This window comes from Anopheles coustani, chromosome 2 (assembly GCF_943734705.1).
Source record: "Anopheles coustani chromosome 2, idAnoCousDA_361_x.2, whole genome shotgun sequence".
NCBI lineage: Eukaryota > Metazoa > Arthropoda > Insecta > Diptera > Culicidae > Anopheles > Anopheles coustani.
Window position 1 is genome coordinate 56,198,426 of NC_071289.1, and position 24,209 is coordinate 56,222,634.

The following is a 24,209-nucleotide window of genomic DNA, read 5'->3' on the forward strand; positions in this document are numbered from 1 at the left end:
CGACTGAGAACTGAAGCTGCCGCACCGAACGGGGATGGGATACACTCTTGGGACTGTCGAGGGAAAACTGGTTCGGAATAAGGAGGAAAGGTTTAAGCCGCGGGTACCGGGTTTTTGACGGGTGGTCGCGACGCAACACCGAACACCGAACAAACGAATGAAATTTCGGACAGTACTGTCTTTAGCGAGGGACGTCCGTACTGCTGAACAGTCGCGAAACGTTTGAATTATTTTGAAACCGTGCGCCAGCATATAATAGCGATCCGCGTTTCGGTGGGGCCTCCCGGAGACCACGACTGTGAGTGTTTGCGTGCTAGTCGCGCATGCGAGCCGGTGTTGGTACGATCCGCGCCGTGGTGGAGCTTTTTATGCATCGTACGCGGCTCAGAAGATCGTTCCCGATCCACACCCTGCGGTTGTTCTTTTTTTTTCTCTCGCGGTTGGAGCAAAATACACACCCTGTGGGGGAAAGGGTATAGCGCCCCCACAGTTTCGCTCGTCCTAAGCAGTACAGATCAATTTTACTATTATTTTATCAGAATTTTTGTAAGAAATTAGTATTAATAATAATAATAATGCAATAAAAAGCCTAAAGAAGTTACAGCAGACAAAATGAAATGTTTCAAAACATATCCCACAATTAAATGACCGATTTTGACCCATTCCAACTTTCTAAATCCTAAATAAATCTTATTAAAAATGTTAGTTACTAACCCATTATATTTTATATTATCAACGAACTACACTGTTTTCACAGTACTTCAACCATTTTTTAATTTTCTTCTTGTTATTATCCTTCTAGCTTTTTTGAATGAAATTACCTCCATTTAAGCCACTTAACAACTTGTTTTCTGTAGGAGGCCTCTCACATTTTTGGAGAGAAGAGTTAGTGTTTCGTTCGTTTTATTGGACAGTGAATCCAAACTGGAGCCTTGAACCCCATGTTTTGTTTAATTATTTAACCATAAGTGAGCTTTTCAGTGGTATTAGAACTATAATATCAGTGTTAACAACATTTATATTTAAATTTTTATTGTGTTTTTTGCTATGCTGCGTCTATATTGATCTTGGGTGTTTGGTTCCTTAACATAACAAAATGTTTGTCATGCAAAATAGTTGTATTGATAAAACTTGTTGTTCTTCAATTGACCTATTCAAAACATACATTCCGAAGATATCCAGAGTTAATTACGTACTTCGCTTTTTCGAATTATTTATTCACTAATCGAATCGTTAATTGTAACGAGAGCCTTTGGTCCCTCACAATCTACATATTTGGTATAAATTCATTAAAAAATTGTAAAATTATGGCGAGAATTATTCAAAGTCGTACAATTAACCAAAATTCCAAGGTGTATTATTTTATGTGCAAACAACTGTCCGGCTTGACGATGACGAAATACGCGAGCAAAACTTGCTTTGTGTGTGCGTGGCCACGGTTGTGTCCGTACGTGTGATGGTTCAGGTGTTTTCATTCGCCCCGATCGGTAAGAAACTGTCTTCGGAAAGCCCCGGAGAGCAACGGGAAGAAGGGCGCTAGAGCCGCGAGCCCGAAGAACGCGTTTTTCCAGTTTCCGCGCAAGTAATCACACTTTCGTTTGCGAACCAAACCGAGGGTGGGTGTGTGCAATCACACAGACCGGAGTTTATGTCTTCTTGTAAGCACCCTTCCCTTCCCACAGTCCGGCATGCAATTTCTCCGGTTCTCTCACTATCTCGTTTCCACCTTCTTTCAATTTCTTATTTCTCTATGGAGAAGAAGTAACAACAATAATGCCACCACCAGGAACTGGTTTGAAGCCCTACTGCACTTGGAAGACTTGCTCTGTCTTGGGGAAGGGTTGCTTCTTGAGCGGAAGTAGAAGAAAACCGATTCGTGCAGGGAAACACCTTTGGTTGGATCGGAGGGTGGGCAAGCCGGCCAGGGTTGGAGTGTGAGACCGAACCTTTCCCTTTCAATGTGAAGTGCTAAACGAGGGCCAAAACAAAAATCCACTGGAGAAAGAGAAACCCGAAAGAAAATGATTGGTAGCGGCGTCGGCGGTAGGGTCTTGGAGCCGGGAAAATGGCTCCAAAAGGGTCTTAAGCTGGTAGTGCTTTAGATTTTCCCTTTGCTACCCACCTTTTGTGGGGATCTTAAGAGGTGGGTTCATGCAGGTTTAGGATATCGCATACATGATCTACATTCTTCTGGACACTTTTACCCACTTTCTTACGGTTTGATGCATCTACGTCAGGGGTCGGCAAAGTGCGGCCCGCGGGCCAAATCCGGCCCGTAAGAATATTTAGGTGCTTCATACTAAAAACCCATTCCAATTTTTATAGGATTTGTTCACGATGTCAGGTTTATTTTCTTCCTAAAAATGAAGATGAAAATTGCTTAACGAGGTGTTCCTGTTATATTTTTATCGATAACATTTTAAATGTTTTATATTTTACCACTTTTTATGCAACTTTGCTATTTAGAAAGTTCCACTCTCCATTACAAAGGGTATTACTTTGAAAATATTTATGCATTGTTTAAAGTATCCGGCCCGCGCCTTCGGTTTCTCTTTAATCATCTGGCCCTTTTGGAAAAACGTGTGCCAATCCCTGATCTATGTGGTGCATTCTTTATTTTGCAACGTAGGAATTCACACGTTGTCGCTATCTGATATGACAAAAGTAGTCAACAATTTAAGATATTTTAGTTTTCGTATCTCTTCTTCTTATTGGCGTAACGACCTTGTTGATCATGCCTGCCCGTTAAGGGCTTACAAGACTTTTTACTCTATGTGTACGTGGTTAGTCAGTCCTCTCGTACAGGAGTTTTCGTATCATTTATCTTAAATTATTTGCTACACATAGACACTTTTGATTAAAAAATGAAAACAGAATGATCTCATTTTCAACTCATAACTGATTTAAAAATTCTCCCCTAATAGAAATGCTAACGACTATCTATTCAATAACTAAATCTCGCTCAACTGCTGTTATATTTTGATTCCATGTGCATTCTGTACATAATAATTCGTTTTGCTATAATTAAACCAAATCAGGTAAACATCTCTGTTTAAATCCTATCCTGAAATCTACCGGGACTTATTGCAAAATAATTTATTTTCAGAAAATGATCCTATTATTATTCAGTCACACTGTAATTTAACGTGCTGTACATTTTTATAGTTTCCCTGTCGATAAAAACCCACGTTACCCGCGATCATAATGCGAGCTGCCGGAAATCCATTTTATTAGTTCATCCCCATGCAGATGCGATAATTGATCGAGTAGCACGATTAATTCCTGCATAATGAGTGACCTCCCCGCCGGCTTCCTCATCATCATTTTCATGTGTTCACAGTGTTCACGATAAGACTAGGAGAAAAAAGGACACCATCAAGCGCGCGCGCGTCTTCCTGTTTGTTGAACGCGCCACCCCATACTGCAGCGTCATTTCTGGGCGCATATGGAGCCTCCGGACGCTTTAACTAATCATGCTTACGTAAATGCCACCGTTGCCTCGAGAATGGGAAGGGCATCTCTCGGAGGCAGGAAGGGTGGGCATGGCATAGCACGATGTTGTCACCTGTGGCAGGCAGCATTACCGGCCGTCCCGGGCTACTTCCTGGCGCGGAAAATGCATATTGCCAGTGCGTGATTATGCCTGCGCCAACATGAGCTGGTGACTTTGAATTCGAAGGAAACCCGGCGTCATAGAGGGATGCAAGCTGAAGGGAATGGTTTTTGTGGGCGACGCGAAAGACCGTTGTTTATAAGGGAATTCAGTTCGTCAAAACATGGCTGTGTGACTCTGTCCGATGTTGGTCACGTTCGTTGGCAAACTGTTTCTTATAAAATTCCTTACATGTTGCCCTAGGACAATTGTCTCGCAAGAACTGTTCACGGTGACTCGCCAGACAAGGTAGAGCAACATGTGTACTACAATGATAACAGTTTAAAGCTTCTTATTGCGTTCAGAAGGAACGTAAAAGAATCAAGAAATATTCTTTTGGCGTCACGTAATGGATCAAAACTGATTTGTTTTTTGAGCGCATCAGTCTTTTTTTTTAATCTTTTTCTTAGGTTACACAATATGTATACAGTGTTTGGCAACAGCGCGACAAGCTTAAAAATTATAAAATAATATTTTTGTTCAACATAATTCAAAATGAAGTCACATTTTGACTAATTCTTAAGATCGACATGTTCTGTAAGGAAAACCGAAAACATCCAAACTGGTTCCAAACTCCAGAATCGCGATTAGTAACACTGTTAGATCAAGGAGCAGAACCACTTACAAATAATTTTATTCTCTCAAACTAACCGAACTGATGTATGTTTTTACTTTACTTTTCATCGAATACGTCGATACATATTGTTCAATACTGTTTAATTTGAATTTTATACATTAGTCAATTCCCATCTAACAAAAGGATTTTCAGATAACTCTTGAGTTTGTTGCATGCGTTATTCAGCATTCATTGTTCATGCTTTGAAACTTGTTAATATTTTTTCACTACATTTGCTCTGTAGTGAAAGCTGCAATGGCGCTGTAGAGACGTATTATTATGTTTGCTTACGGTTTGAACAGCAAAATATGTTTTATATGTTAATGACATTTTTTTTCATAGTGGAATGGTGTTTGTGTTCTAATTTTAGTGAATAACGGGTTTTCTTTCAATTATTCAATACTTGAGCCACTCTGTCTCTTTCTTTTGATGCTTTCGAAGAGTATTTTGTACATTATCATTAATTTAAGAATAATACTCAAGGCTCATAGGAGTGCTTATTTGTGGATTCAACTCTTTACAAAATCGGGTACATAAGGGGCACATTTGAAGAATTAATTGCAAATCATTTTATTAGATATTATCAGCAAGTTGGCAGTAGCAATGTACCGAGAGTTTAAAAGGGCTCAAAGGAGAAACGTTTAGGTTATTCATGTGACAATTATTGTAAGAATGGAAGTTACAAGAAATACCCTTATCTCTGACACTTCAAGAACAATCATAAAACTCCTATTTGAAAGGATTTCTTTTCGATGGGGTTCAGGTCCTATAAGCTTATTCGAGTCAATGTTTCGGAGATTGCTGGTGACCTTTTCAGTAAACGTCTTCAGTGGACTTCTTTCATGGATCTTGTCTCTCTTTTCCTATAACTTATACTTTCTTTACCGAACTCTACCACCAAAATTGGCACCAATGCCATACGGCACTGGGCAAGTGAAAGCAAAAGTTCACCAGCAGTAGCTGAAACGACCAGTACCATAATGACGAAAACGATAATAACGGCCGTCTTTGCCCACGAACGCAAGAGTGCATTCCCATCGACCTGGCCTGGGTTTTGAATTACGCCGGAACCCTAAAGGGGTGGACAAATTGCGGGACTGGTACCCGTCGGTGTCGACTTTCTTCCGTTCCGAGTACCCACTCATTCGATACGGTTCGAGCGGGAGAAACGAATCGAAACCGCCGGTGAGAAATGAAAGCCCCTCGATGGACACTCGAGGGTCGCCAATCTGCGGACATCAAACTGCTGTGCGGGTGCTTGGAAGCTACCCTTGGCGTTGGCCAATAGTGGCTCTTCTCCACTGTATGACTAGTGCTTGTTACGATACGAACCGAATCTCGTTCGACATTGGTTACGATACGATTCGGGATGGGTCGGTAGTCCGTAGTTAAATTAAATTAACCACCAGGCTGGTAATTATGTGCCGCGCTAGTGAGGCATTTACGGTCGAATTTTCCGTCCTCACTGGGTTAGCGTTCGAATGGTAAAGGTGAATTTGATCGTGACACATTTGAACGTCGGTAAAGTTAGCTGGGGAATTGATTTCTGTTTTCCTCATAATTTAAAGTTTTTCAAAACACAAACACATCTTGCCATTGTCGAAAGACTGCTAAGGGACCGATTTAATTGCAGTCCCTTTCGCCATCAGCTAATGTACGGCTAATAGTGCTGTAGCATAAGCAGTGGCTTTAACGAAAAATTTCCATTTCAACGTTCGGCCAATTTTCCTTCCCTAAAACTGGGTGCCACCACACGGTCCACTAGCTGCAAACTGCCATCGCCAGTCGGTCTGACAGTGTCGGCGTTCGATCGGAAAAATGGCCACACGCTCCAAGCGGCGGCATAATGATCCGCATCCAAATAAAAATTGAACGCCAGCATGGCGGCCAAAAATTACCGCACGGATGAATGTTCGCGGGCCAACGAAACACGTGTTAAAAAATTACGCCTTGCACCGTATCGCGGAACTAAGCGCACGGGCACCCGGGCAAGCGTGATGGCGTGAAATGTGGCCATCCGTGTTGGGTGGTTTTTTCCCTTTTCTTCGTTTTCTTTTCAATTCATCACCGGTAACGTGCATACATAAGTAGGTGCTGTTGCATCGATTCGGTTGGAAAAATTGGAAAGGAAAATTGGTGCAATGGAAAGTATGCACCCGGTGCGCCGTGGCTGGGAAATTGAATGATTCGGAAATTGACGAACGGTTGCAGACGGGCGGAAAGTCTCTTCCGCTGGATGCACTTTGATTCCGAAGCAAAACAAAAAGGCGCAAGACGTCCGCCTTATTTTAAGTGATGCAAAATGAACTACCCGCAACAAATCCGCTAAGGACACGAGGCGCTCCATCGTGGGTGGAGCTGAGTCATGGAAACACGTGTGCACAGCTGCTCGTGGCGGTCTCTTTAACCCATCGCGCATCGCTCGTTGTTGATGCAGATGTTATTGATTAGTCTGCGCAGTAACAATCCCGACCAACGCACGTGGTGCGTTTCCAGAGGTGCGTATACTTTGCGTTGAAATTCTGTACAACGTAGCATAATTGATTATCCAGCAGACCAGAAGCTTAAAATGTGTAAGATATAAGATCATAAGCCAAGCTCTGTTTTTGGATCTCAACTTAGCTACAATGTCCGTTGACACACGTTATGTCTTTCTTCTTCTTCTTCTTCAAATACGTTATGTCTTTATAACTGTCGAATCTTATGCAACATAAGATTAGTACATTTGCCATGTATGCCAAGAGATTTAATTTTAATTTAATCACTTATGCTTTCCAATGAATCTTTTTTGAAATTTTTAATTGGAAAATTTATTAGAAGAAAAAGATTCCTAACTAAAGCCTCGCCGACAATATGTTCGTAGCAAATGACAAGCAACCCATTAATCATTTCGCTCGCTGAGTTATTGAAAATTGCGATTTTATTCATGTGGCATGTGGCATGATGATGATATCCAGCAAACAATAGAGTGGCTTTTATTCGAAACAATCCTCCGTCGTTCTTAAAGGCATTATATTTGTTCACGGTGTTAAAGAAAGCAGTAGAGAAAAAAGGGTGTCTAATCCGTGTGCAATTACGATTGTAAATTACGCAAAATAAAAGTTAAAGTAACCCGATGGCGATGGCATCGGGTGGTGATTATGAGCAAATAATGGTGCATTAAAAATAACTCTGGCAAACGAACCGGCATACGCTTTCCGGGCATAGAAATAACACACCAGAAAAGAACTAGAGAAAACATATTTTAGTATTTTCCGATACATTATTACGGAAGCATCGTTCAAACAAGCCGATACTTACCAGTTCTATTCAAATGTTGGTTAATGTACTACGTTCATGTACTACCTCATTAAAAATCCAGGGACAGTGAGGATCCATCCTCAGGGTTCTGATCGAGCCATATCAACAACCGTTTACGACTGATTGAATGACGACGCGTAGGAGTATGTACTTTGCCACGTAAGATGAACGTGTAAAGTCATTATCAACCGACGGAGAAAGCATCAAACGATCATACCGCATGTGTGGGGAATTTTCTTCACCAACCTCGAGTGTTTTCTTTTTTCTTTCGCAACTGATATACGGTCCCATCTCTTGAAACTGCTAATTGAAAATGGAAAAAGAGGAGTAGACAAAAACATATCCTGGGGCACGGGACTTGCCGGACATTGCTCGTTACCTATCCAGTTTGGTTTTTCCTCATGGTGAACATCGGCGTGTGTTGGTGGAGATTGTTCAATTCCATGGGGCGGATTTTGATTTTTTTTTCACTTTCATTTGTATACTGCAGCTAGTAGTCAAGGAGGAGGATAAGCAAATTTGTGCTGTCCAGGTCACTTTCGCCAGTTGACGACATGAACGTCACTAAGGCAGCGTGATCTACGAGGAAACGAAATTTACAAACAATATTACCATGACGGCGCTATGTGCCAACTACGATGGTGAAATGGAAGGTGTGGAAAAGTGTGCCTGTGTTCGTTTAGGGAGCGTTGTAAAAAGATTCTGTTGTTCAACGGTGAAGATGAGCAGCGTTTCATTTCATTTCCTCCCCTTACTCGCGAGTTGTAGACAATGATGCCCACTGACGACAACAACGACGACGAAGACGACAACGAGGTTATATAAGTGTGTCCAGTATCGTGAACTCATCATCTACTCTCGGTGCATCTCAGAGTATCGTATTATTCCCTGGACAGCACCATGATGGATAGTTTTTCCCTGTACGTTTGTCGCTCGTTGAACCCGGAGCCATTTTGGGGGAATTTGATTTCACAGCGCTGGGAAGTGAAAAAGTCTGCTAGATATCCACTTTTGTGTGAATGAAAGGAAGCATTCACTAGGTTTTCCAAATGAAGTAATAAAGTTAGTTAGAAGTTTATACTAAAATCATCAAAAAATGGTTGATCTTATCATCCTTTTGGGGAGGAATAAACTAAAAAAGTTTAATGTCACTAAAATATCTAAAGCAAATAGAGTTTAAGTACGAACTCGTTTGTCATGATGCCAAGATCATGAATGGTAACGTAGCGAATGATTTCCTAATTACATAACACACCATTTTCTTTTCAGCTCTGATGAAAAGTCATTCACATTTCCACCGATGTCCGTTGGCCCCTTTTCGTTTCTCCCGCACCATAACTTCCGATAATCTACCGTCATGTGATGTAGAAGGAAAAAAAATACGGTGCAACTTGTCGGAGCCCAGCTGATGCCGTGCTGTTTGACTGCTCAATTTTTCATTATTTTGCATTTCGTAAGGCCGTTTCGTTTTAAAATCCTTTTCTCCGTTTTGCGGTTGCTGCACACCAGTCGAATCTAAAACGATGGTGATAGATTTACACGCTGCCATGTTTTATCGCTTTATTTCCATGCTTCCCAATTTGTTCTGCCATTTTTCGTTTCTGGTAACATTTCCTGCTCGAACTGGTTGGATATGCGCGGTGGAATGCATTAAAGCATAATCGGAAGTTGAACGATTGCCTCACTGCAGTCCACTTTGCCAGGGTATTTTTTCAATAATTACATTTTATATGGCTTATCAACGGGAGTGTTTTTAAAGCGCAGCGAAAAACAAAAACACAGCGGTAGTAAGGTACAGGTAGGGTTGTTCTTTTTTTTTCCTGGATAAGGAAGAGTATTATCTCTGAGTGTTGTTCTATTAATAATTAGAGGTGAGCTGATATGTTCTGTAATGCATAGAAAATGTGTTACGTAGGGTAATCATTTAATTAGGAATTAATTTTATGGCATCACGTGTAAAATCCTCCAACACGTGATCTACAAAATTCTTCGTCATCCAAGCGAGTGCTCCAGCGCTTTTTGCTATTATGACAGCTCATGACCATCTGTCACGCTGCGAAAATACGCGCGAATAACAATTGTCAAATGTTTTTATGTTCCTCCAAAACTCAAGCTACCATACTAGTGTGGTGGAATTTTAGGCAAAGTTACATACAATCAACAAGTTGTAGGCAGTGAAAATTTAGGTGTAAAGTTCTTCAACACCCTTAAAATGGTTGTGAGAGGTGCGCTGATGTGAATTACCCCATTCGACAAAGGGTTTCGGCGTCCACTTCCATTCTTTTATGAACATAGCTTACGTTGCTGTTGCTCCTCGGTTTTCTAGCTGCAGCTTTGCGTATATGGTCGTTTTTTCGAGGTCCGCAATGAATTAGGTTGCGAACGAAACTTATGATGGCACCGGCAGTGAGCAGCAAGACAGAATCCATTGTGTCGTCATCATCTTCCTCGTCGGTTTCGTCGCTATCGTCTGCTTCGGGAAACACCTTATCGACGCTCTCGAAAGTGGAGCTGGATCGGTTGATTGCGGAGAACATGACTTCGGTGCTGAAATCGTTGAAGAAACGTAAGCACGCAAAAAAACACGCCCGCATTCGACAAGCGGCCGCGGCAGTGGAAGCTGCAACAGTTGACGAGGGGGCGGATACAATGAGCGGGAAGGAAGAAAACCAATCGAAGCAGAAGGAAAAGGTTGCTAAGAGTCAGAAAAAAGGTAAAGGGAACCAGCTTGCATTTGTTTGTACCAGCTCTTAACAAATGTTTATATCCTATTTTCACAGAATTGAATATCGTCAGATGTCGTGTATCGCCCAGAAAAAACAACCAGACTAATGATGATTCCAAAACAAAACCTCAGAAGGAAAGCTTAAAGGAACTACAGCCTAAAACGAAAGAACTCGAAGGCACCGACCAGGGCAACTTAGACCCTCACGATGGGAGTCTTCCGCCACCGGTCGGCGAAAAGAATGGCAAAGAGAACAAAACCATCAATGCCTTCCAGCTCATGATGGGTGCGCGATCGAAAGCCATCGGTTCGAACTCGCCCGGCAGGGAGCTGGATGTGGCTACCGATACAAGCTCTAATCTGCAGATCGCCCGCCAGGAAAAGGCTAAACGAAAGCTACAGCTGCAACAATGGGCCGAGCGTAAGGGTTCCGGTAAACGGAAGATACAAGAGGATGCCGAAGGTGAATACATCGATCATCAGTTGAAAAAGCGAGCGAAAAGAATGAAAAAATTGATCAGCAACATGGCCGCGGAGGAGGAAGATGAGACGAAAGAGGGGGAGGAGGTCGAAGCGGTCCTTGAAAGCACTAAAAATGGCCGTGCTACACCGGAAGTCTCTGTTGTGAGAAAGCAAAGCAACAATCCTGTGACCATGGGGCCAGCAAGGCGATCGTCGCAGTCGAAAAAACCTAAAGACCATCCTTTGGAAAGTGAAAGTGACGGCAAAAAAAGGGCTTCCAAAGTGGTGGAAAAAGAAAACACTGCGGTCATAGACATTGAGGATTCATCTAACGATGAGTTTCTCAAGCATCTGTCATCTCCGAGGAAAAAGAAGGACAGTCTCCTCGGGTATTTTAACAAGGTGTCCCCGGTTGAAGGGAAAAAAGACATTTCGCCAGCTACAGGCTCCCGGAGGAGCGCCAAACCGAGAACCGAAAATGGTGAATCATCGCAGGCCAATACGGCGCCCCCGGAGACGCCACCCTCGGAACTCTCCACCCGTCCACGACGATCGTGTGCGAACCGAATCAAAGATTACGCCTCTTTTGAACGCTTTAGTCCGGAAAAGGAGAAGCAACAAAAGCCAGCAGCATCGAACAAGAAGGTGATCGTCACTCCGCTGAAGATCATCAATGTCCAGTCGCCTAGCGCGATGCAGGTGGTCCGAAGCCCGTCGCTAAGGATGTTTTCCTCCGGTGACGGTCAGTCGGCTGGTACAAACGGAACGAACGGCGATACATCGACGACCGAGTGGCCAACCACACCGAAGAGTGTGAAATTGGCTCCAGTGTTCTCGAGAGCCACGGTCAGCAGTAAGCAGCAACCGGTAATCGATCCAGAAAAGGCACGTGCTCGCCAACTCTTTCTGATGTCCGGCATTCCGGAGAAGATGCGCCAAGAGATGGAGAAACGTGCCGCCTATGAAGAGCACGTGCTGAATGAGTCCCCAGTTTTCCCGCTCGTCAGCCACGTCACTCAGTTGGAGGACCGTTCGGACCAGGATGCAGGTGTGAGATCGAGAGATTTGGGCCGAAGTTGTATAAGAGTGCGCCCGGCACAACCCGATTCGCCGGCAACGAGCAAGGGAACGAAGAGTCGAAAGATTCGGTACGGACTGTTCACCGGTTGCAGTGTGGACGATTATGAGGAAGCGCTGATCAAGTGCATCGAGCTGAATGACCTCGAGACCGACACCGCGTTCGATTACGACCTTCCGGAGATTGAACACGTAAAGGAAATCGTGCGCGATTACAAACAGCGCTACCAACATTTTCCGGTGTTCAAGTGCTACAAACAGTTCCGTACGATCTACCAGGACTACCAGCTGCTAGTAAAGGGGGAGCAAGAGGTCGAATCCATCGAACGATCTAATAAAATATCTTCCCGTAAACAAGGTACGAATGGTTTCAGCAAGAAAAACTCGTCCTCCAGCTTGCTGGACGAGAGTATAGAAATAATCGAACCGTGCTTTCACTGCCGTAACGGAGAACTGCTGTTCACGGAAAAGTATAAACCTCAAAACACGGAACAGATACTGGTTAACTACGTGCCGGCAACGCTGCTGAAGCGATTCCTGTCGCCTTGGCAAGACGAAAGTGCTGGCGGATCGCGACGTACTGGTGGCGCGTTGAACGGCGATCACGACGGAAACGATGTCGATTTTGAGCATTCAAATGGAAGCTCCTCTTCGTTCGGTGGAGCCGGCGAATTGTGTAATCACGTGGTATTGGTCGGTCCACCCGGTAGCGGTAAGACCTGCAATGTGTACGCGGTGGCGAAGGAGATGAACTTTAATGTGCTCGAAATCAACGCCAGCAGCCGGCGGAAGGGGAAGATTATCCTCCAGGAACTGTTGGAGGCCACCCAGAGCCATCTGGTGCGCCAGAAGACGGAACGTTCGAACTCACTCGACGGTTTGCTGGTGTCCCGTCAGAAGGTCACCGCGGTTGGCAAAAAAGGTGGCCTTTTGAACGGTGGTTTCAGCTGCCTCGAACGACGACCATCGTTTAGCGAGACGAATGGCAACGGGTCGAAGAAACTTTCGCTCATACTGATCGAGGACGCGGACATCGTGTTCGAGCAGGACGATGGGTTCCTGGGAGCGATCAATCAACTCGTTGCCACCTCGAAGCGCCCGATCGTGCTGACGACGACAAATCCATCCTGCCCGCACATGGCCCGCTATATGGCGCGCAACAACGTGATCCGATACATCGCACCGGGCATCGCGAACGTGGCAAAGTTCCTCTCGCTTCTGGCGCTCGTCGAGCGGATACCGATCGATCAGCACGACCTCGGACGGCTGTACGCACACAACCGGAAAGATATGCGGAAAACACTGAACGAGCTACAATTTTTCATCCAGAGCGGGGGCGATATGACCCGGTTTCTCACTGGCAACGTGCGGGCAGACGATTCTTCGTACGGCCACGAGCTAAGTGATGAAGCGTCCGATGGGGAGTTGAATGAAACGAGATCGGAAGAGTTGGTCGACCAACAGGTCGACGACGAAACGGGTTCATTTCAACCGGCAAAACGTGCGGGTGGAAAAAAGGTTGGAAAAAGTGTGTCCACTGCCGCGAAACCACCGGTCCAACACACAACACTCTACCAGCTGTTTACGCGCAATCAAAACGAAGAAATGCTCCTTCGGCTTCCGCTCGAATTCGATACGCTTTGGTGTAACATGGAGTTGGTGCTACGGGAGGTGCCGAGGCTGATTGGCCAGGCGGCCGGTACACCCGTGAGCAAAGCGAAGAAAAGGACAAGCCCACCGAAACGGCCCCGACGACGCGATACCATCGGTGCTCAGGTGGCCGGTCCGACCGTTCTTCCGCCGGATGTTGTGTGGTTCGAAGATTTAAGCTTTCTGTACGAAAACATTAGCAGGGCGGAGACGGGCTGGGGCGTCACGCGGCGGAACCGTGTGCGGTATGGCCGTGATCTGCAGGACGAGCAACAGCAGCAGCAGTTGGCCAACGAGATCGGACACGCGCTAGTCGAGGGCTCATGGATCGATTGGTTCAATCGCGCCCGGAACGATGGAACAAAGGCCACGAAGGGAAACTGCAAGGAAGAAGGCGGTAGTGGTGCTGGTGCGGCGGCTAAGTCGTACGACTGTCTTCGGAAGCTAGAACATGAGCAAAGGTAAGCTTTAGCAACACCTTCTTAAGGCTATTTTAAACAATAGCTACTTTCACTGATTGGTGGTAACTTTGGAAATCATAAACCTCAAACCTCCACATGCAAAATCAAATTACCATGGTAACGAATGAATCATTTCATGTCCGCTTAAATGTAATTTTAATTTAATCGCCAACCGTATAACTGCCTGCCTGGATATATTGCTTGTTTGTGGTCCAGACGTTGCTTCACAGTTATCGTTGAGCGAAGTATAATATCTTTAAAATCGGCCAGAAGCTATGGATTAAGTTGCACCACAACAGTTAACTATGTCAATGTTTAAAATGACGTTTTTGGTCTTTTACCCCAAGACATAATAGAATTGATTTCCTTTTTTTCATAGGCAAACGATAGCATCCTACATCGGTGTGAACGGCGTTCGATCGCGAGTGACCACCTGCGACTATGAACCCATGCTACGCCAAATCTGTCGCACCGAGCGCGACCGATCGGCGCAGGAAAGGCGCGGCAGCCGGTTCTATCATTATCTGCGTAATTTCAACACCTGCAACATTAACACGGGTAGCACTTTCTTGAACGCAGCTTCAGGACTTTCGACTCCAGGTGGGACCTTCAGTGTGGATCATTTCGATGCGCTAAGCCATCGATTCGAAGAACATCAGCTACACAAAGAGGGGACGGAGGAGCTAAACAGGAAGAATTAATAAGGGATAATTGAACTGAGGGACATGTTAAATGTTCACTATACAATTAAACATAGAATTAAAGTATAGCTATCGATGAAAAGTGGACGTGTACGATGTTTTTCTGGATCCGTTTTACGACTATTTATTCTAACTGATTCAAATTAAAATGCACCTGTAGTCAATTGTTTTCGAAAGTGTAGTGCAAAAACAAAATTTATACTATTAAACGTCGTAAAATATTTCGAATTCGGCTAAAATTCCGACGATCGATGTCGTCCAAGTCCCAGATAAGTGGAAGGGTAGAATAATGCTGCGAGCGAAAAATTAGCATTTAATTCCGGTAAACATCGAGCTACGGTTAATCAATATGAAGATTGAGGTAATGTTACAAACGGAATATTGGGTTGATTAATTTATTTGCCATCACAGAGACCTACAGAAGTACGTAAGTAATCGACTATGCCACACTACGATTTCCCAGGACTGTAATCATATTTTTCTCGTCATTGGCATAAAAATAGACAAACACTATATTCTATACGACGGGTTGCGTCAAGGGTTAAAATGTACAAGGTCAACGCTAAAAACTGAACGATACACAATGGAAGAAAACACCAGGTTTTGGTCGGCCCGAAGAGAACAATTTTCGGCGAGACCGCTTTGCTCGTCCTCCCGACCGATGTCTGCATATTGCATTTTATCTGATCGTCCAGGATCAATGCTGCACAAGTACTTTGTACGTTGATCAAGGATTAATCTCGTCTATGTCTTAAGTATATTCACAAAAAGAAGCGCGGATCACGGAAGCGGGATCCTTCCTGCAATGCGGATGCCCTTAAAACTGGGGGTTCACCAATTCCTGCTGCTGGTGAGCCGAATGTTCCGATTTGATCAACTTAGTCTGAAACCTATCGCTTCCGTTCAGGTGAAACGTTATGGCACCGCCGCTACTGCCCCCGTCCCCACCGCCACCCGTGTCACCGGCACCGCCTGCTCCACCGCGCATCGGATCACGACGCTTCCGGCTGTCGCGGATCATGTTCTGGCGGGAGTGTTTGATGAAGCTCTGGATGGCGGCGAAAATGGGCTTCTGGTTCGCTTCCGCTTCCTCGGCGCTTTTGCCCAGGTTGAGTGTTTTCGTCAGCAAATCGATTATGCCCAAACTGTTCCCAAACACGTACTTGGTATACTCTGGTGGGGAAAATAAATCCAGGAAGAGAGTGGCATATAGTAGAACAACGTCCGAGAAAGGGAGGCGTACAATACTTACGTCCATTAATGGCCGATTTTCCACTCCAACTGAACTGACAAAGGACCTCGTAGGTGACGAGTGCTTCCATCATTCGCTTGATGTTGCGTTGGAATGGCTGTGAGTTGTGTATTTCCTGGTGTAACCTTATCATCTGCCGGGTGGGAAACATTTAGGTCAGTAAGCGCCAAAGATGATTACAGAATGAAATCTCAAATAGAACAAACAACCGAATTGCAATGGGAACCCCTTAATTCAATTCAATTTTTACGAAACAACATTCTGGCAGGATGTTTTCCTATTCGTTGAAACTTATCGAACCATTCGTTTGTGGGAACAAACTGTTCGGAAATCTTCGTTAATTTTGTGAGGATCTTGCCTTCTGCTAACTATGCTGAGAAACAAGCTTAAAAATTTACTGATATCCTATGGTTTTGCTACTACAGAAAAGCACAAATTAAAAAAAAGGTTATTTTGCCCGAACGTTGGGCACATTTTATGCAGGTGTATCATTACGCTAAATTTATATTTCATGCTACGATTGAAAATTAGTTTTATAAATGCTAAAGAAACTATTGCGAGATCGATTAAAAGGTCTTAGCTTAGGAGCTTTCAAAAGAAATGGTATGATTAAAAAGATTATTATCGTTAAATTTAAGACAGATGTTGATATAAAAAAATGAGTTGGTAATTAAAATGACAAATTATATAAGTTTTGCATCCCTGTGATCTTGGTAAAAATTCTGATATCGTTTAGAAAACCTTATTGTATTTAATATCGCTATTGATTCGGCCAACAATTGTCCGGATGTATAAACAAAATAGCAAGTTAAGATTGTAAGTTGATAAAAAAAACCAAAAGGTAATATGTTTTCAAGTTGGCTCAAAAAGACCCGCAAATTATGCTTTCCCATTTCGAAAATAATTTCTCTAACAAATTGAAGAGCACGGCAAACCCCTGGGTACTTACCATCTGGAGCAGGAACTGCTCGTTGTCGGTGCAGTGGTCGTTTAGATCGAGAAAGTCGCTCACGGTCCTGATCGGTAGTTCCGGGATTTCGGGGAATGCATCGAGCAGTTGATTGCCGTTCATCACACCGGTAATGCTGTGACCGCCGGAGTGGGCAATAGTAAATGGCTGGCTTTGTACCGAACTCGGTGGAGGGGTTGGTGATGGGGATGGTGTGACCGTGACGGATGTTGGTGCAGAAGTCGCCGTCGTCTTGGAATGAGCTATGGCCGGTTCAGTGAACTGATAGTATTGTGTGTTGCCGGAGCGCGATTCCTTTAATGGCACGACCGTTTGTTGCAGTTGCGTGGGTTGTCCTACGGTCGCCACGTGGGTGTAGACGGTGGTCTGCTGTTGGTTCACGGAGTTCTGTTGTGCCGGGGTCGAACTGAGTAGAAGTGTTTTCGGTTGCAAGGAAGATGTGGAAGATGGCGCTGTAATGGCCGTTGACGGAGTGGCCTGTTGTGCGACGACGGTGAGTGAGGTCACGGGAACGATCGATGCGTCCTCGGCTGGGATCGTTTGCGAACCGTTTGTTGCTAGTCGTTGTGCCGGATCGACGTCTTCCTCGAACTTTTCGATCAGCAGCGAAATGATCCTCGTCAGTCCGTCCACCTTCGACTCGACGCGGTTGAGGTTTTGATTGACCAGATGCACCTCACGCTGGAGCGATTTGATCCGCTCCTCGATGATCTGATGGCGAATATCGCTGGCATCCGCCGTCAGCGTAACGCCCGGATCGCCGATCGTCTCTTCCATCCCGCACGCCATTTGCCCTTCGTCCATCACCTCGACCTCCTCGGTCAGCATTGCATCGGGATCGTGTACCTCGGACATACCCTCCTCGGTGAGGGAAATGTCCGGTTCGAGCTTCATCGCTGCCGCGCCGTCGGGAAGATCGTAGTGCTTGAAAAATCGGTCACTATCTCCGGTGGCACAATCTTCCTCCGCCGACGCGAGACTGTTTCCGCCCATCATCGGATGTACCAGTGACGACACCGATGCCTTCCGATGCAGATGTTCCCTTCCGTTGGATACGCGCTGCACCTCTTTCGTCCGCTCCATTCGCCTGTTGCGACACTTGGCGTGCGTTTTTATGTGCTTCATCAGCCGGTACTGTTCGCGGAAGGCCTTCGAGCAGTGCTTGCATTTGAATGGTCGCTCGCCCGTGTGCACCTTCAGGTGGTAGGAGAGGGTGTTCGAACGTGTAAACAACTTGCCGCAGTACGTGCACTGGTAGTTACGATCCGTTTCCAGCTCGTCATTAGCAACCGTACGTTCGGTGGCCATTTCGGTGCCAGCTACTACAGCTGCAATTACAGACGCCACTGCCGAGGCGGCAGGAGTACTTTCAAGTTTTACAACCTCTATTCCCCCGGTTCCGTTCATAAGCGCATTTATCGTTTCCTGCAGCAGTGGATCGTCAGCCGTGCGCATGATCTTGTCATCGCTCGTTGACTCGTCCGCCCCACCGTTGGCCACTTCGGCCGCCTCTTGTCTGTCTTCCCCATCGTCCTCCCCGCGCGCATCATCTTCATCTTCTTCCTCATCATCGTCCTCCTCCTCCTCCTCGTCGTCCTGTTCTTCCTCAGCTGCTGCCGCTGTTGCTTCTCCCTCAACCTCCGTCGGTTGTGGCTGCTGGTTGGAGGGTTTTTCCGAATTACTGCTTGCACTGGAACTATTGCTGCTGTTCGAGCTGCTGCTGCTGCTGTTGCTGCTACTACTACCACTACTACTGTTGCTGTTGCTACTGTTAATGGCAATTTCGGCTACCTCCATCGAATCCACCATCATGCCACTACCGTGGCCATCGTTATCATCGTCCACTGCGGAGCCATCAAAGTCCAGCACGGATTCCTGCGACTCCGAGTGATGGTTCGTTGCGCTGGCAAAATCAATAGCACGCAAATCGCTCCCGTCCTTATCAGTGGGACACTTATCATCATCCTCGTCGGCAATATTGTTGTTGTTATTGCTACCGTTGCTGGTCACGGTGATGGTAACTCCGTTCATCAGTGCCATCGTCACCGGATGATGATGGTGATGGTGGTGGTTGTGATGGATAGGGGAAGAGCCCTCCACGTCTGCCATCCCTGTGTCGCGATCACTGGTGCCTACCAATGCATCCGACGGGTCCATAATGGAACTTTCCAGCGCTGTCGAAGAGGATGCTGCCAATATTTCGGTTGTGCTGTACGACTCCAAGCTGCTGCTGTGTGTGCGAATCCGTGTCATAATATTATGTCCGTGACTTTGCATCCTGTTGTCAACAGGGAGCTTCGTGCATGGAGCACCGTAGATTCATCCCTGTTCTTGTACACTCATTCTAACAGAAAACATTTAACATGTCATCTTCCGCAGCATAATTGCACAATCCAAAAACAAACCGTCCTTGCTGTGATACTGCAGAGTGGGTGATTGTAGTTAGCACCTTCTTTGCAGGACAGAAATACGTAATCTAAACAACAACTTTGTTCAACATAAAAAATCTCTCTGACGATTGCTCCGAGTACGGAACAGGACGGTACGCAGAATCAATGGTTTGATAATGCGTAACTTTGCACTGATAAGACAATGATTTGATAAAAATACACGGACGAAAATTGAACACCTCTTTTCTTCTACGTTTCTGCAAGACGAATTGTGTTTTTTATTAGATTTTTGACATACAGTCTGTTCTCGAGTTACGCGGTTCTCGACTTACGCGGATTCGGCGATACAGTCTGTTCCCGAGTTACGCGGGTTTTGCGTTCCACAGAAATCCGCGTATCTCGAATATTGCTTGACACATAGTTTATATTAGGAGTTAAGAGATCGAGCTATTGTGTACATGTATCATCGAATATTCAAAATTTTTCTTTGTCCATTAATATGAATGCAATGCAAGCGTATTCAAACTACATAAATTGCAACAAACGAAATTAAAAGCGTAAGTTATGCAAATGTGTAATTTACACATTTTTTCGTGTGGTTGTACATCTCAGGAATTTAAATCGATGTAATAAACCCAATCTACTGTCAAATTTTGAAAACCGCGTATCTCCGAATCCGCGTAAGTCGAGAACCGCGTAACTCGAGAACAGACTGTACGCGGTTTTCAAAGTTTGACAGTAGATTGGGTTTATTACATCGATTTAAATTCCTGAGATGTACAACCACACGAATAAATATGTAAATTACACATTTGCATAACTTACGCTTTTTATTTCGTTTGTTGCAATTTATGTTGTTTGAATACGCTTGCATTGCATTCATATTAATGAACAAAGAAAATTTTTGAATATTCTATGATACATGTACACAAGAGCTCGATCTCTTAACTCCTAGTATAAACTATGTGTCAAGCAATATTCGAGATACGCGGAAATTCGAGATACGCGGATTTCTCTGGTCCCCATAATCCGCGTAACTCGGGAACAGACTGTAACTGGAAAGTAGTGTTGGCAGAATCGGGATTCGGAAGATTCAAAGATACCGTGACGAATTCTAAAGGATTGAGTCTCATTTGACAGTTTCGGATCTGATTTAAATCAACTGATTCGCTTGGGATTTGAATCAGATTTGTTTTGTTTGGGACTCAATTCGAGAAAAAATCACGAACCTATTTTAAACAAATACAATAGAACTTAGTGACAATGATTCAGACCAGGACCTGATTTACAGTTTTACCGGAATTTTGTTAAAAATATAACTCTACATGATTCAACCTATTGCTCTAGATTGGTTGTTACATTCAGCTGATTGTTCTTTGTAAATGAACGGTGAACCTAGTAGTTCCACGAATAATCAACGGAAATTCAATTCAAAAGTTTAATTTGCATCGTTTTAAACTCAACACGTTGCTCGCTTAAAATATTGTTGACGCAATGAGCGCATAAAATCACCAAACTGTGATTCAATCACAAGAATTCAGCTGTGGGAAGCTGGGAGGAAATGCTCTCGCTACAATTTGTGTTTATGCGTTAGGTTGAAAGAATTGTATATTTGTCTGGTAAATCAACGTATTATTTTCAATCAGCGTTCAGTCCGGTCAAATATTCATAAAATAAAAACTATTATTTCTATAAACATTAATTCCACCTTAAAAGATAAGCAACGACGTGGAATGCTGATTGTTTATCTATGGGCTAAATGTGTGTAACGAAGCCGGTTCATTATCTCTTACCGAGGCGTTCGCCGTTAGGGAGCACGTATATCACTCGTCCCTTGTATAATCAACGCACGCCTACGAGATTATTCTTATCAGATCGGTTGAGGTGATCTATAAAAGTGCAGTCTCTGTACGAGTGAACATTAATTGGAATTTAGGTCTTTGCCCACTGATTGTTCACAAAATCATGCCTGGTGAGCTGAAAGAGTACACCCTGGCGGAGGTGGCCATGCATAACGGAAAGGGAGGAACTCCCACGTGGATAGTGATAAGGGATAACGTGTACGATGTTACCAGCTATATGGAAGACCACCCGGGAGGCAGTGAGTTGATCACCGAGTGGGCTGGCAAGGATGGTACGAAGGACTTTGACGACTTTGGCCATTCGTCGGATGCGATGCGAATTCTCAGAACGCTGCAAGTTGGTGTGTTGGTACAGGTATGTAAACAGAATGCTAGACCAAATGAAATGTGAAATAAGTAGGTAGTTTCTACTGAATCTTTTACAGTGCGATCAGGCAAAGAATCGCCTAGCCAGTGGCCAAAAGAGTGTTTCCTATGCGGAGTCGGAAGAAAATCTCGTTGAGAAGAAACGAAGCAAACGTCGGAAGTTTATTCTTTGCGGTTAACGCAACGTAAAGTTTTAGATTTAAAAAGAGCGTCACATACTGTTGCCTTTTAAAGTATTTCTCATCATATCAGCCCACCTAGCCTAAAAAAAGTGATATAATATTATTATATATTATTAATAAATATATACCGCTCGTTCAAGTAACGTATGAATTATAAATATTGATAAAATCTCCGTACAGTATACCCATTGTAAACATGAGAAAAGAAAAATATATCAACCATCCATTGTGCAGGCTCCCCAAATGCCGGGACAGGTAAAAATATCGAAAGCTATCTTTTCAAAGTTTCAATCATCCTAACATACTTTTCACCAACCGGAAGCGCCTCGAGGAGTTGCTGTGGTTGGAATTAAGCAGGACGGACCTATCGAGATTATCGATTGATGGTTAGGGGAGTTGCCTGCCGTTGTGTGGTGGCAGGGTTGCTACCAGGTTTTTCTGCATTTCTTATGTGCTTTTTCCTTCGTTTTTATAACAACAATGGTTCGAAAACAGAACAGGATAGGCATTAAAAAACCCTCCCCACCAAGCGCACCACCAAAGCCGCAACCTGCCTGGCATGTTGTCGCAGTAATGGGGGGGTTTTCCTTCGCAGCAGAATTTTGTTGACATGTCCTGAAGGCGTGGATGATGGAGGTTTTTAGTCTGAGGTATTCTTCTTTTCGTAGAGTTTGCAACAAAAAATACCGCATGCTTAAAATGTTAGCCTACTTTCGAGGTTACATGTGAACATTCTCGAGGATCTACAAGGTAAGAATAAATTTGATACACTCTCGAAAAATGTATGCCCTTTATTCATCATAACATTTTTAACTCTCGACTTAAAAGTGGACGCAATATGTTTTAAACTGTATATGGTTGTTGATGTCTACGGAAATATTCTCGGTCCCCTAAACAATAGATTAGAGATACGTTATCTCGTTTGAAGTTTAAATAAAAACTCCTTCCAAATCCGTATACGGCTTTCATAATCGATACGGCACGAAACCACAACAGGAAAACGCTACCTATCCGTCCATCTCTGGTTCGAACCGAGCAAAACGAAGTAGTAGCAAACAAGCCCACGTTGGACGGTATCAGTTTTTCCAACCGTTGCCTTAAGCAGGCGCGCTTCACACGTCGTTGGACCCGAATGCCTTTTCGGTTGGCTGGTGCGGATGTTAGGGGTTGTGTGCAAAAGTTCACATGGCTCCCGGCCCCCCGAAAGGTGAAGTGGCCACATAAATCATTAAAAAACTTTGCTCCCCTCCATGCATCGTCGTTACTTGTCAGCTCCTTACGGGCGGGTGCAGTTGGCCGAGGTCGCACAACACACACGGTACACGTTTCCGCCTTTCCGAGCTGCAACCAAGCCCGATGCAACCAAGCTGCTGACAGCATCGCATGGGTGGAGGGCAAAAGTTTTAGCTTTAGTGTCTTACATGGTTTTGAAAGCGAGTGGAACAACTTTTTTTTCTCACTTCCTTCTGCAGCGGCCTTCAGCGGCGACTGGCTAACAACGTCGGCCACCTTCGTAGGTGTTCCCAAGGGGAATGCAGTTTTTCTTTCCCGACCCAGCGAGTTAGCTTAGGGGGGGGCTCAAGCCAAGCCGGGTCGGATTGTTTCGAGGAGATTTTCCCCTTGCTACAGCCGGGTGGGCAACAAAAAGGGAAGGAAAAATGGATGGACTTATCGAACCGCTGGCCAAAAACCGCTCGTTGGATGAGCACTCCGGCCCGGTTGGGAGAGGCGGGCTGCGGGGACGGGACTTTAAAGTAAATGTAACGAATAAAAAAGGAACCGGCTCCTATCAGATCCTGCTCGGGAACTGATGGTGACAAGCTGTGAGTGTAAAATAGGAAAGTTTTAACGAGATTTCGTTCGTTCGAGGCTCTTAGTGTCAATTCAAATAAGTTCGATACCTGCTCAATCGGGTCCGTCTGTGCAGCATATGTGGTGTTATGTGCCATGCAGACTGCACTCGCTCTGCCATCGATCCTGTGGAGTTGAAAACTTTACCTCAACGGGTATTACGATGTACCTAGCTGAAATTGTGCTTGTTAAGAAGAATATCGAAGCCAGACGAATTGTAGAAACTATACTCGGAAAAGGATTCGGCACAGAGCGTCGATAGAAGCTAATGAATCGAAAATGTGTTGATTAGCAATGCTTCAAGATTTCGTCTTGGTCTTGGGTGCCGTTTTCGCTGCTTGGATTTTCTATCTTTATAGTGTTCATTATGGGAAAAATTTGAGCCATCCGAAACTGTACCCGATAGCTCGTTTCCACATCATTTTATTTATGGGGATTGATTCGACAGAAAGAGAACCCAATAACGGAATCGGAAGGAGAAAAAACCGTACCTACTAAATACGTCATCGTTTCTCGAAGGATTCAATTTCTCCTGATTTCATCCCGGCAAGGGGTGCTTCATTTCGGAAACCCCATTCGCCTGGCATTCGTTCATTATTGATTTAAACTCAATACCTTTTCGATGATTTCAGCCTCTGAAACTGGCGGGCTGGTGAAGCTAGAGTGAAAAAACCTCCAAGCCGCCGGGGGGC

At 44.5% G+C, this 24,209-nt stretch overlaps 3 protein-coding genes across 4 annotated transcripts; 2 read left to right on the forward strand and 1 right to left on the reverse strand.

Annotated features, from left to right (window-relative positions):
* The first annotated feature begins 9,705 nt into the window (after window positions 1–9,705).
* Window positions 9,706–14,660, forward strand: LOC131267008 (enhanced level of genomic instability 1). The gene is made up of 3 exons (XM_058269739.1): window positions 9,706–10,281; window positions 10,349–13,943; window positions 14,323–14,660. The coding sequence occupies exons 1-3, from the start codon at window positions 9,960–9,962 to the stop codon at window positions 14,642–14,644; spliced, it is 4,239 nt and encodes a 1,412-aa protein (XP_058125722.1). The 5' UTR covers window positions 9,706–9,959; the 3' UTR covers window positions 14,645–14,660.
* A 695-nt stretch (window positions 14,661–15,355) lies between these two features.
* LOC131267011 (lateral signaling target protein 2 homolog) lies at window positions 15,356–19,305 on the reverse strand. 2 transcript variants are annotated; one of them, XM_058269754.1, is made up of 6 exons: window positions 18,214–19,305; window positions 17,932–18,141; window positions 17,724–17,889; window positions 16,846–17,636; window positions 15,897–16,029; window positions 15,356–15,817 (listed from the first exon to the last, which is right to left on the reverse strand). In XM_058269754.1, the coding sequence occupies exons 1-6, from the start codon at window positions 19,141–19,143 to the stop codon at window positions 15,462–15,464; spliced, it is 2,586 nt and encodes an 861-aa protein (XP_058125737.1). In that variant the 5' UTR covers window positions 19,144–19,305; the 3' UTR covers window positions 15,356–15,461. The 2 variants fall into 2 exon arrangements, with proteins under 2 accessions (XP_058125737.1, XP_058125736.1); XM_058269753.1 differs by having other exon boundaries at window positions 16,846–19,304.
* A 1,916-nt stretch (window positions 19,306–21,221) lies between these two features.
* LOC131265960 (cytochrome b5) lies at window positions 21,222–21,663 on the forward strand. Its single transcript, XM_058268274.1, has 2 exons — window positions 21,222–21,473; window positions 21,544–21,663. Exons 1-2 carry the CDS (start codon window positions 21,222–21,224, stop codon window positions 21,661–21,663), a joined length of 372 nt encoding a protein of 123 aa, XP_058124257.1.
* The last annotated feature ends 2,546 nt before the right edge of the window (window positions 21,664–24,209 follow it).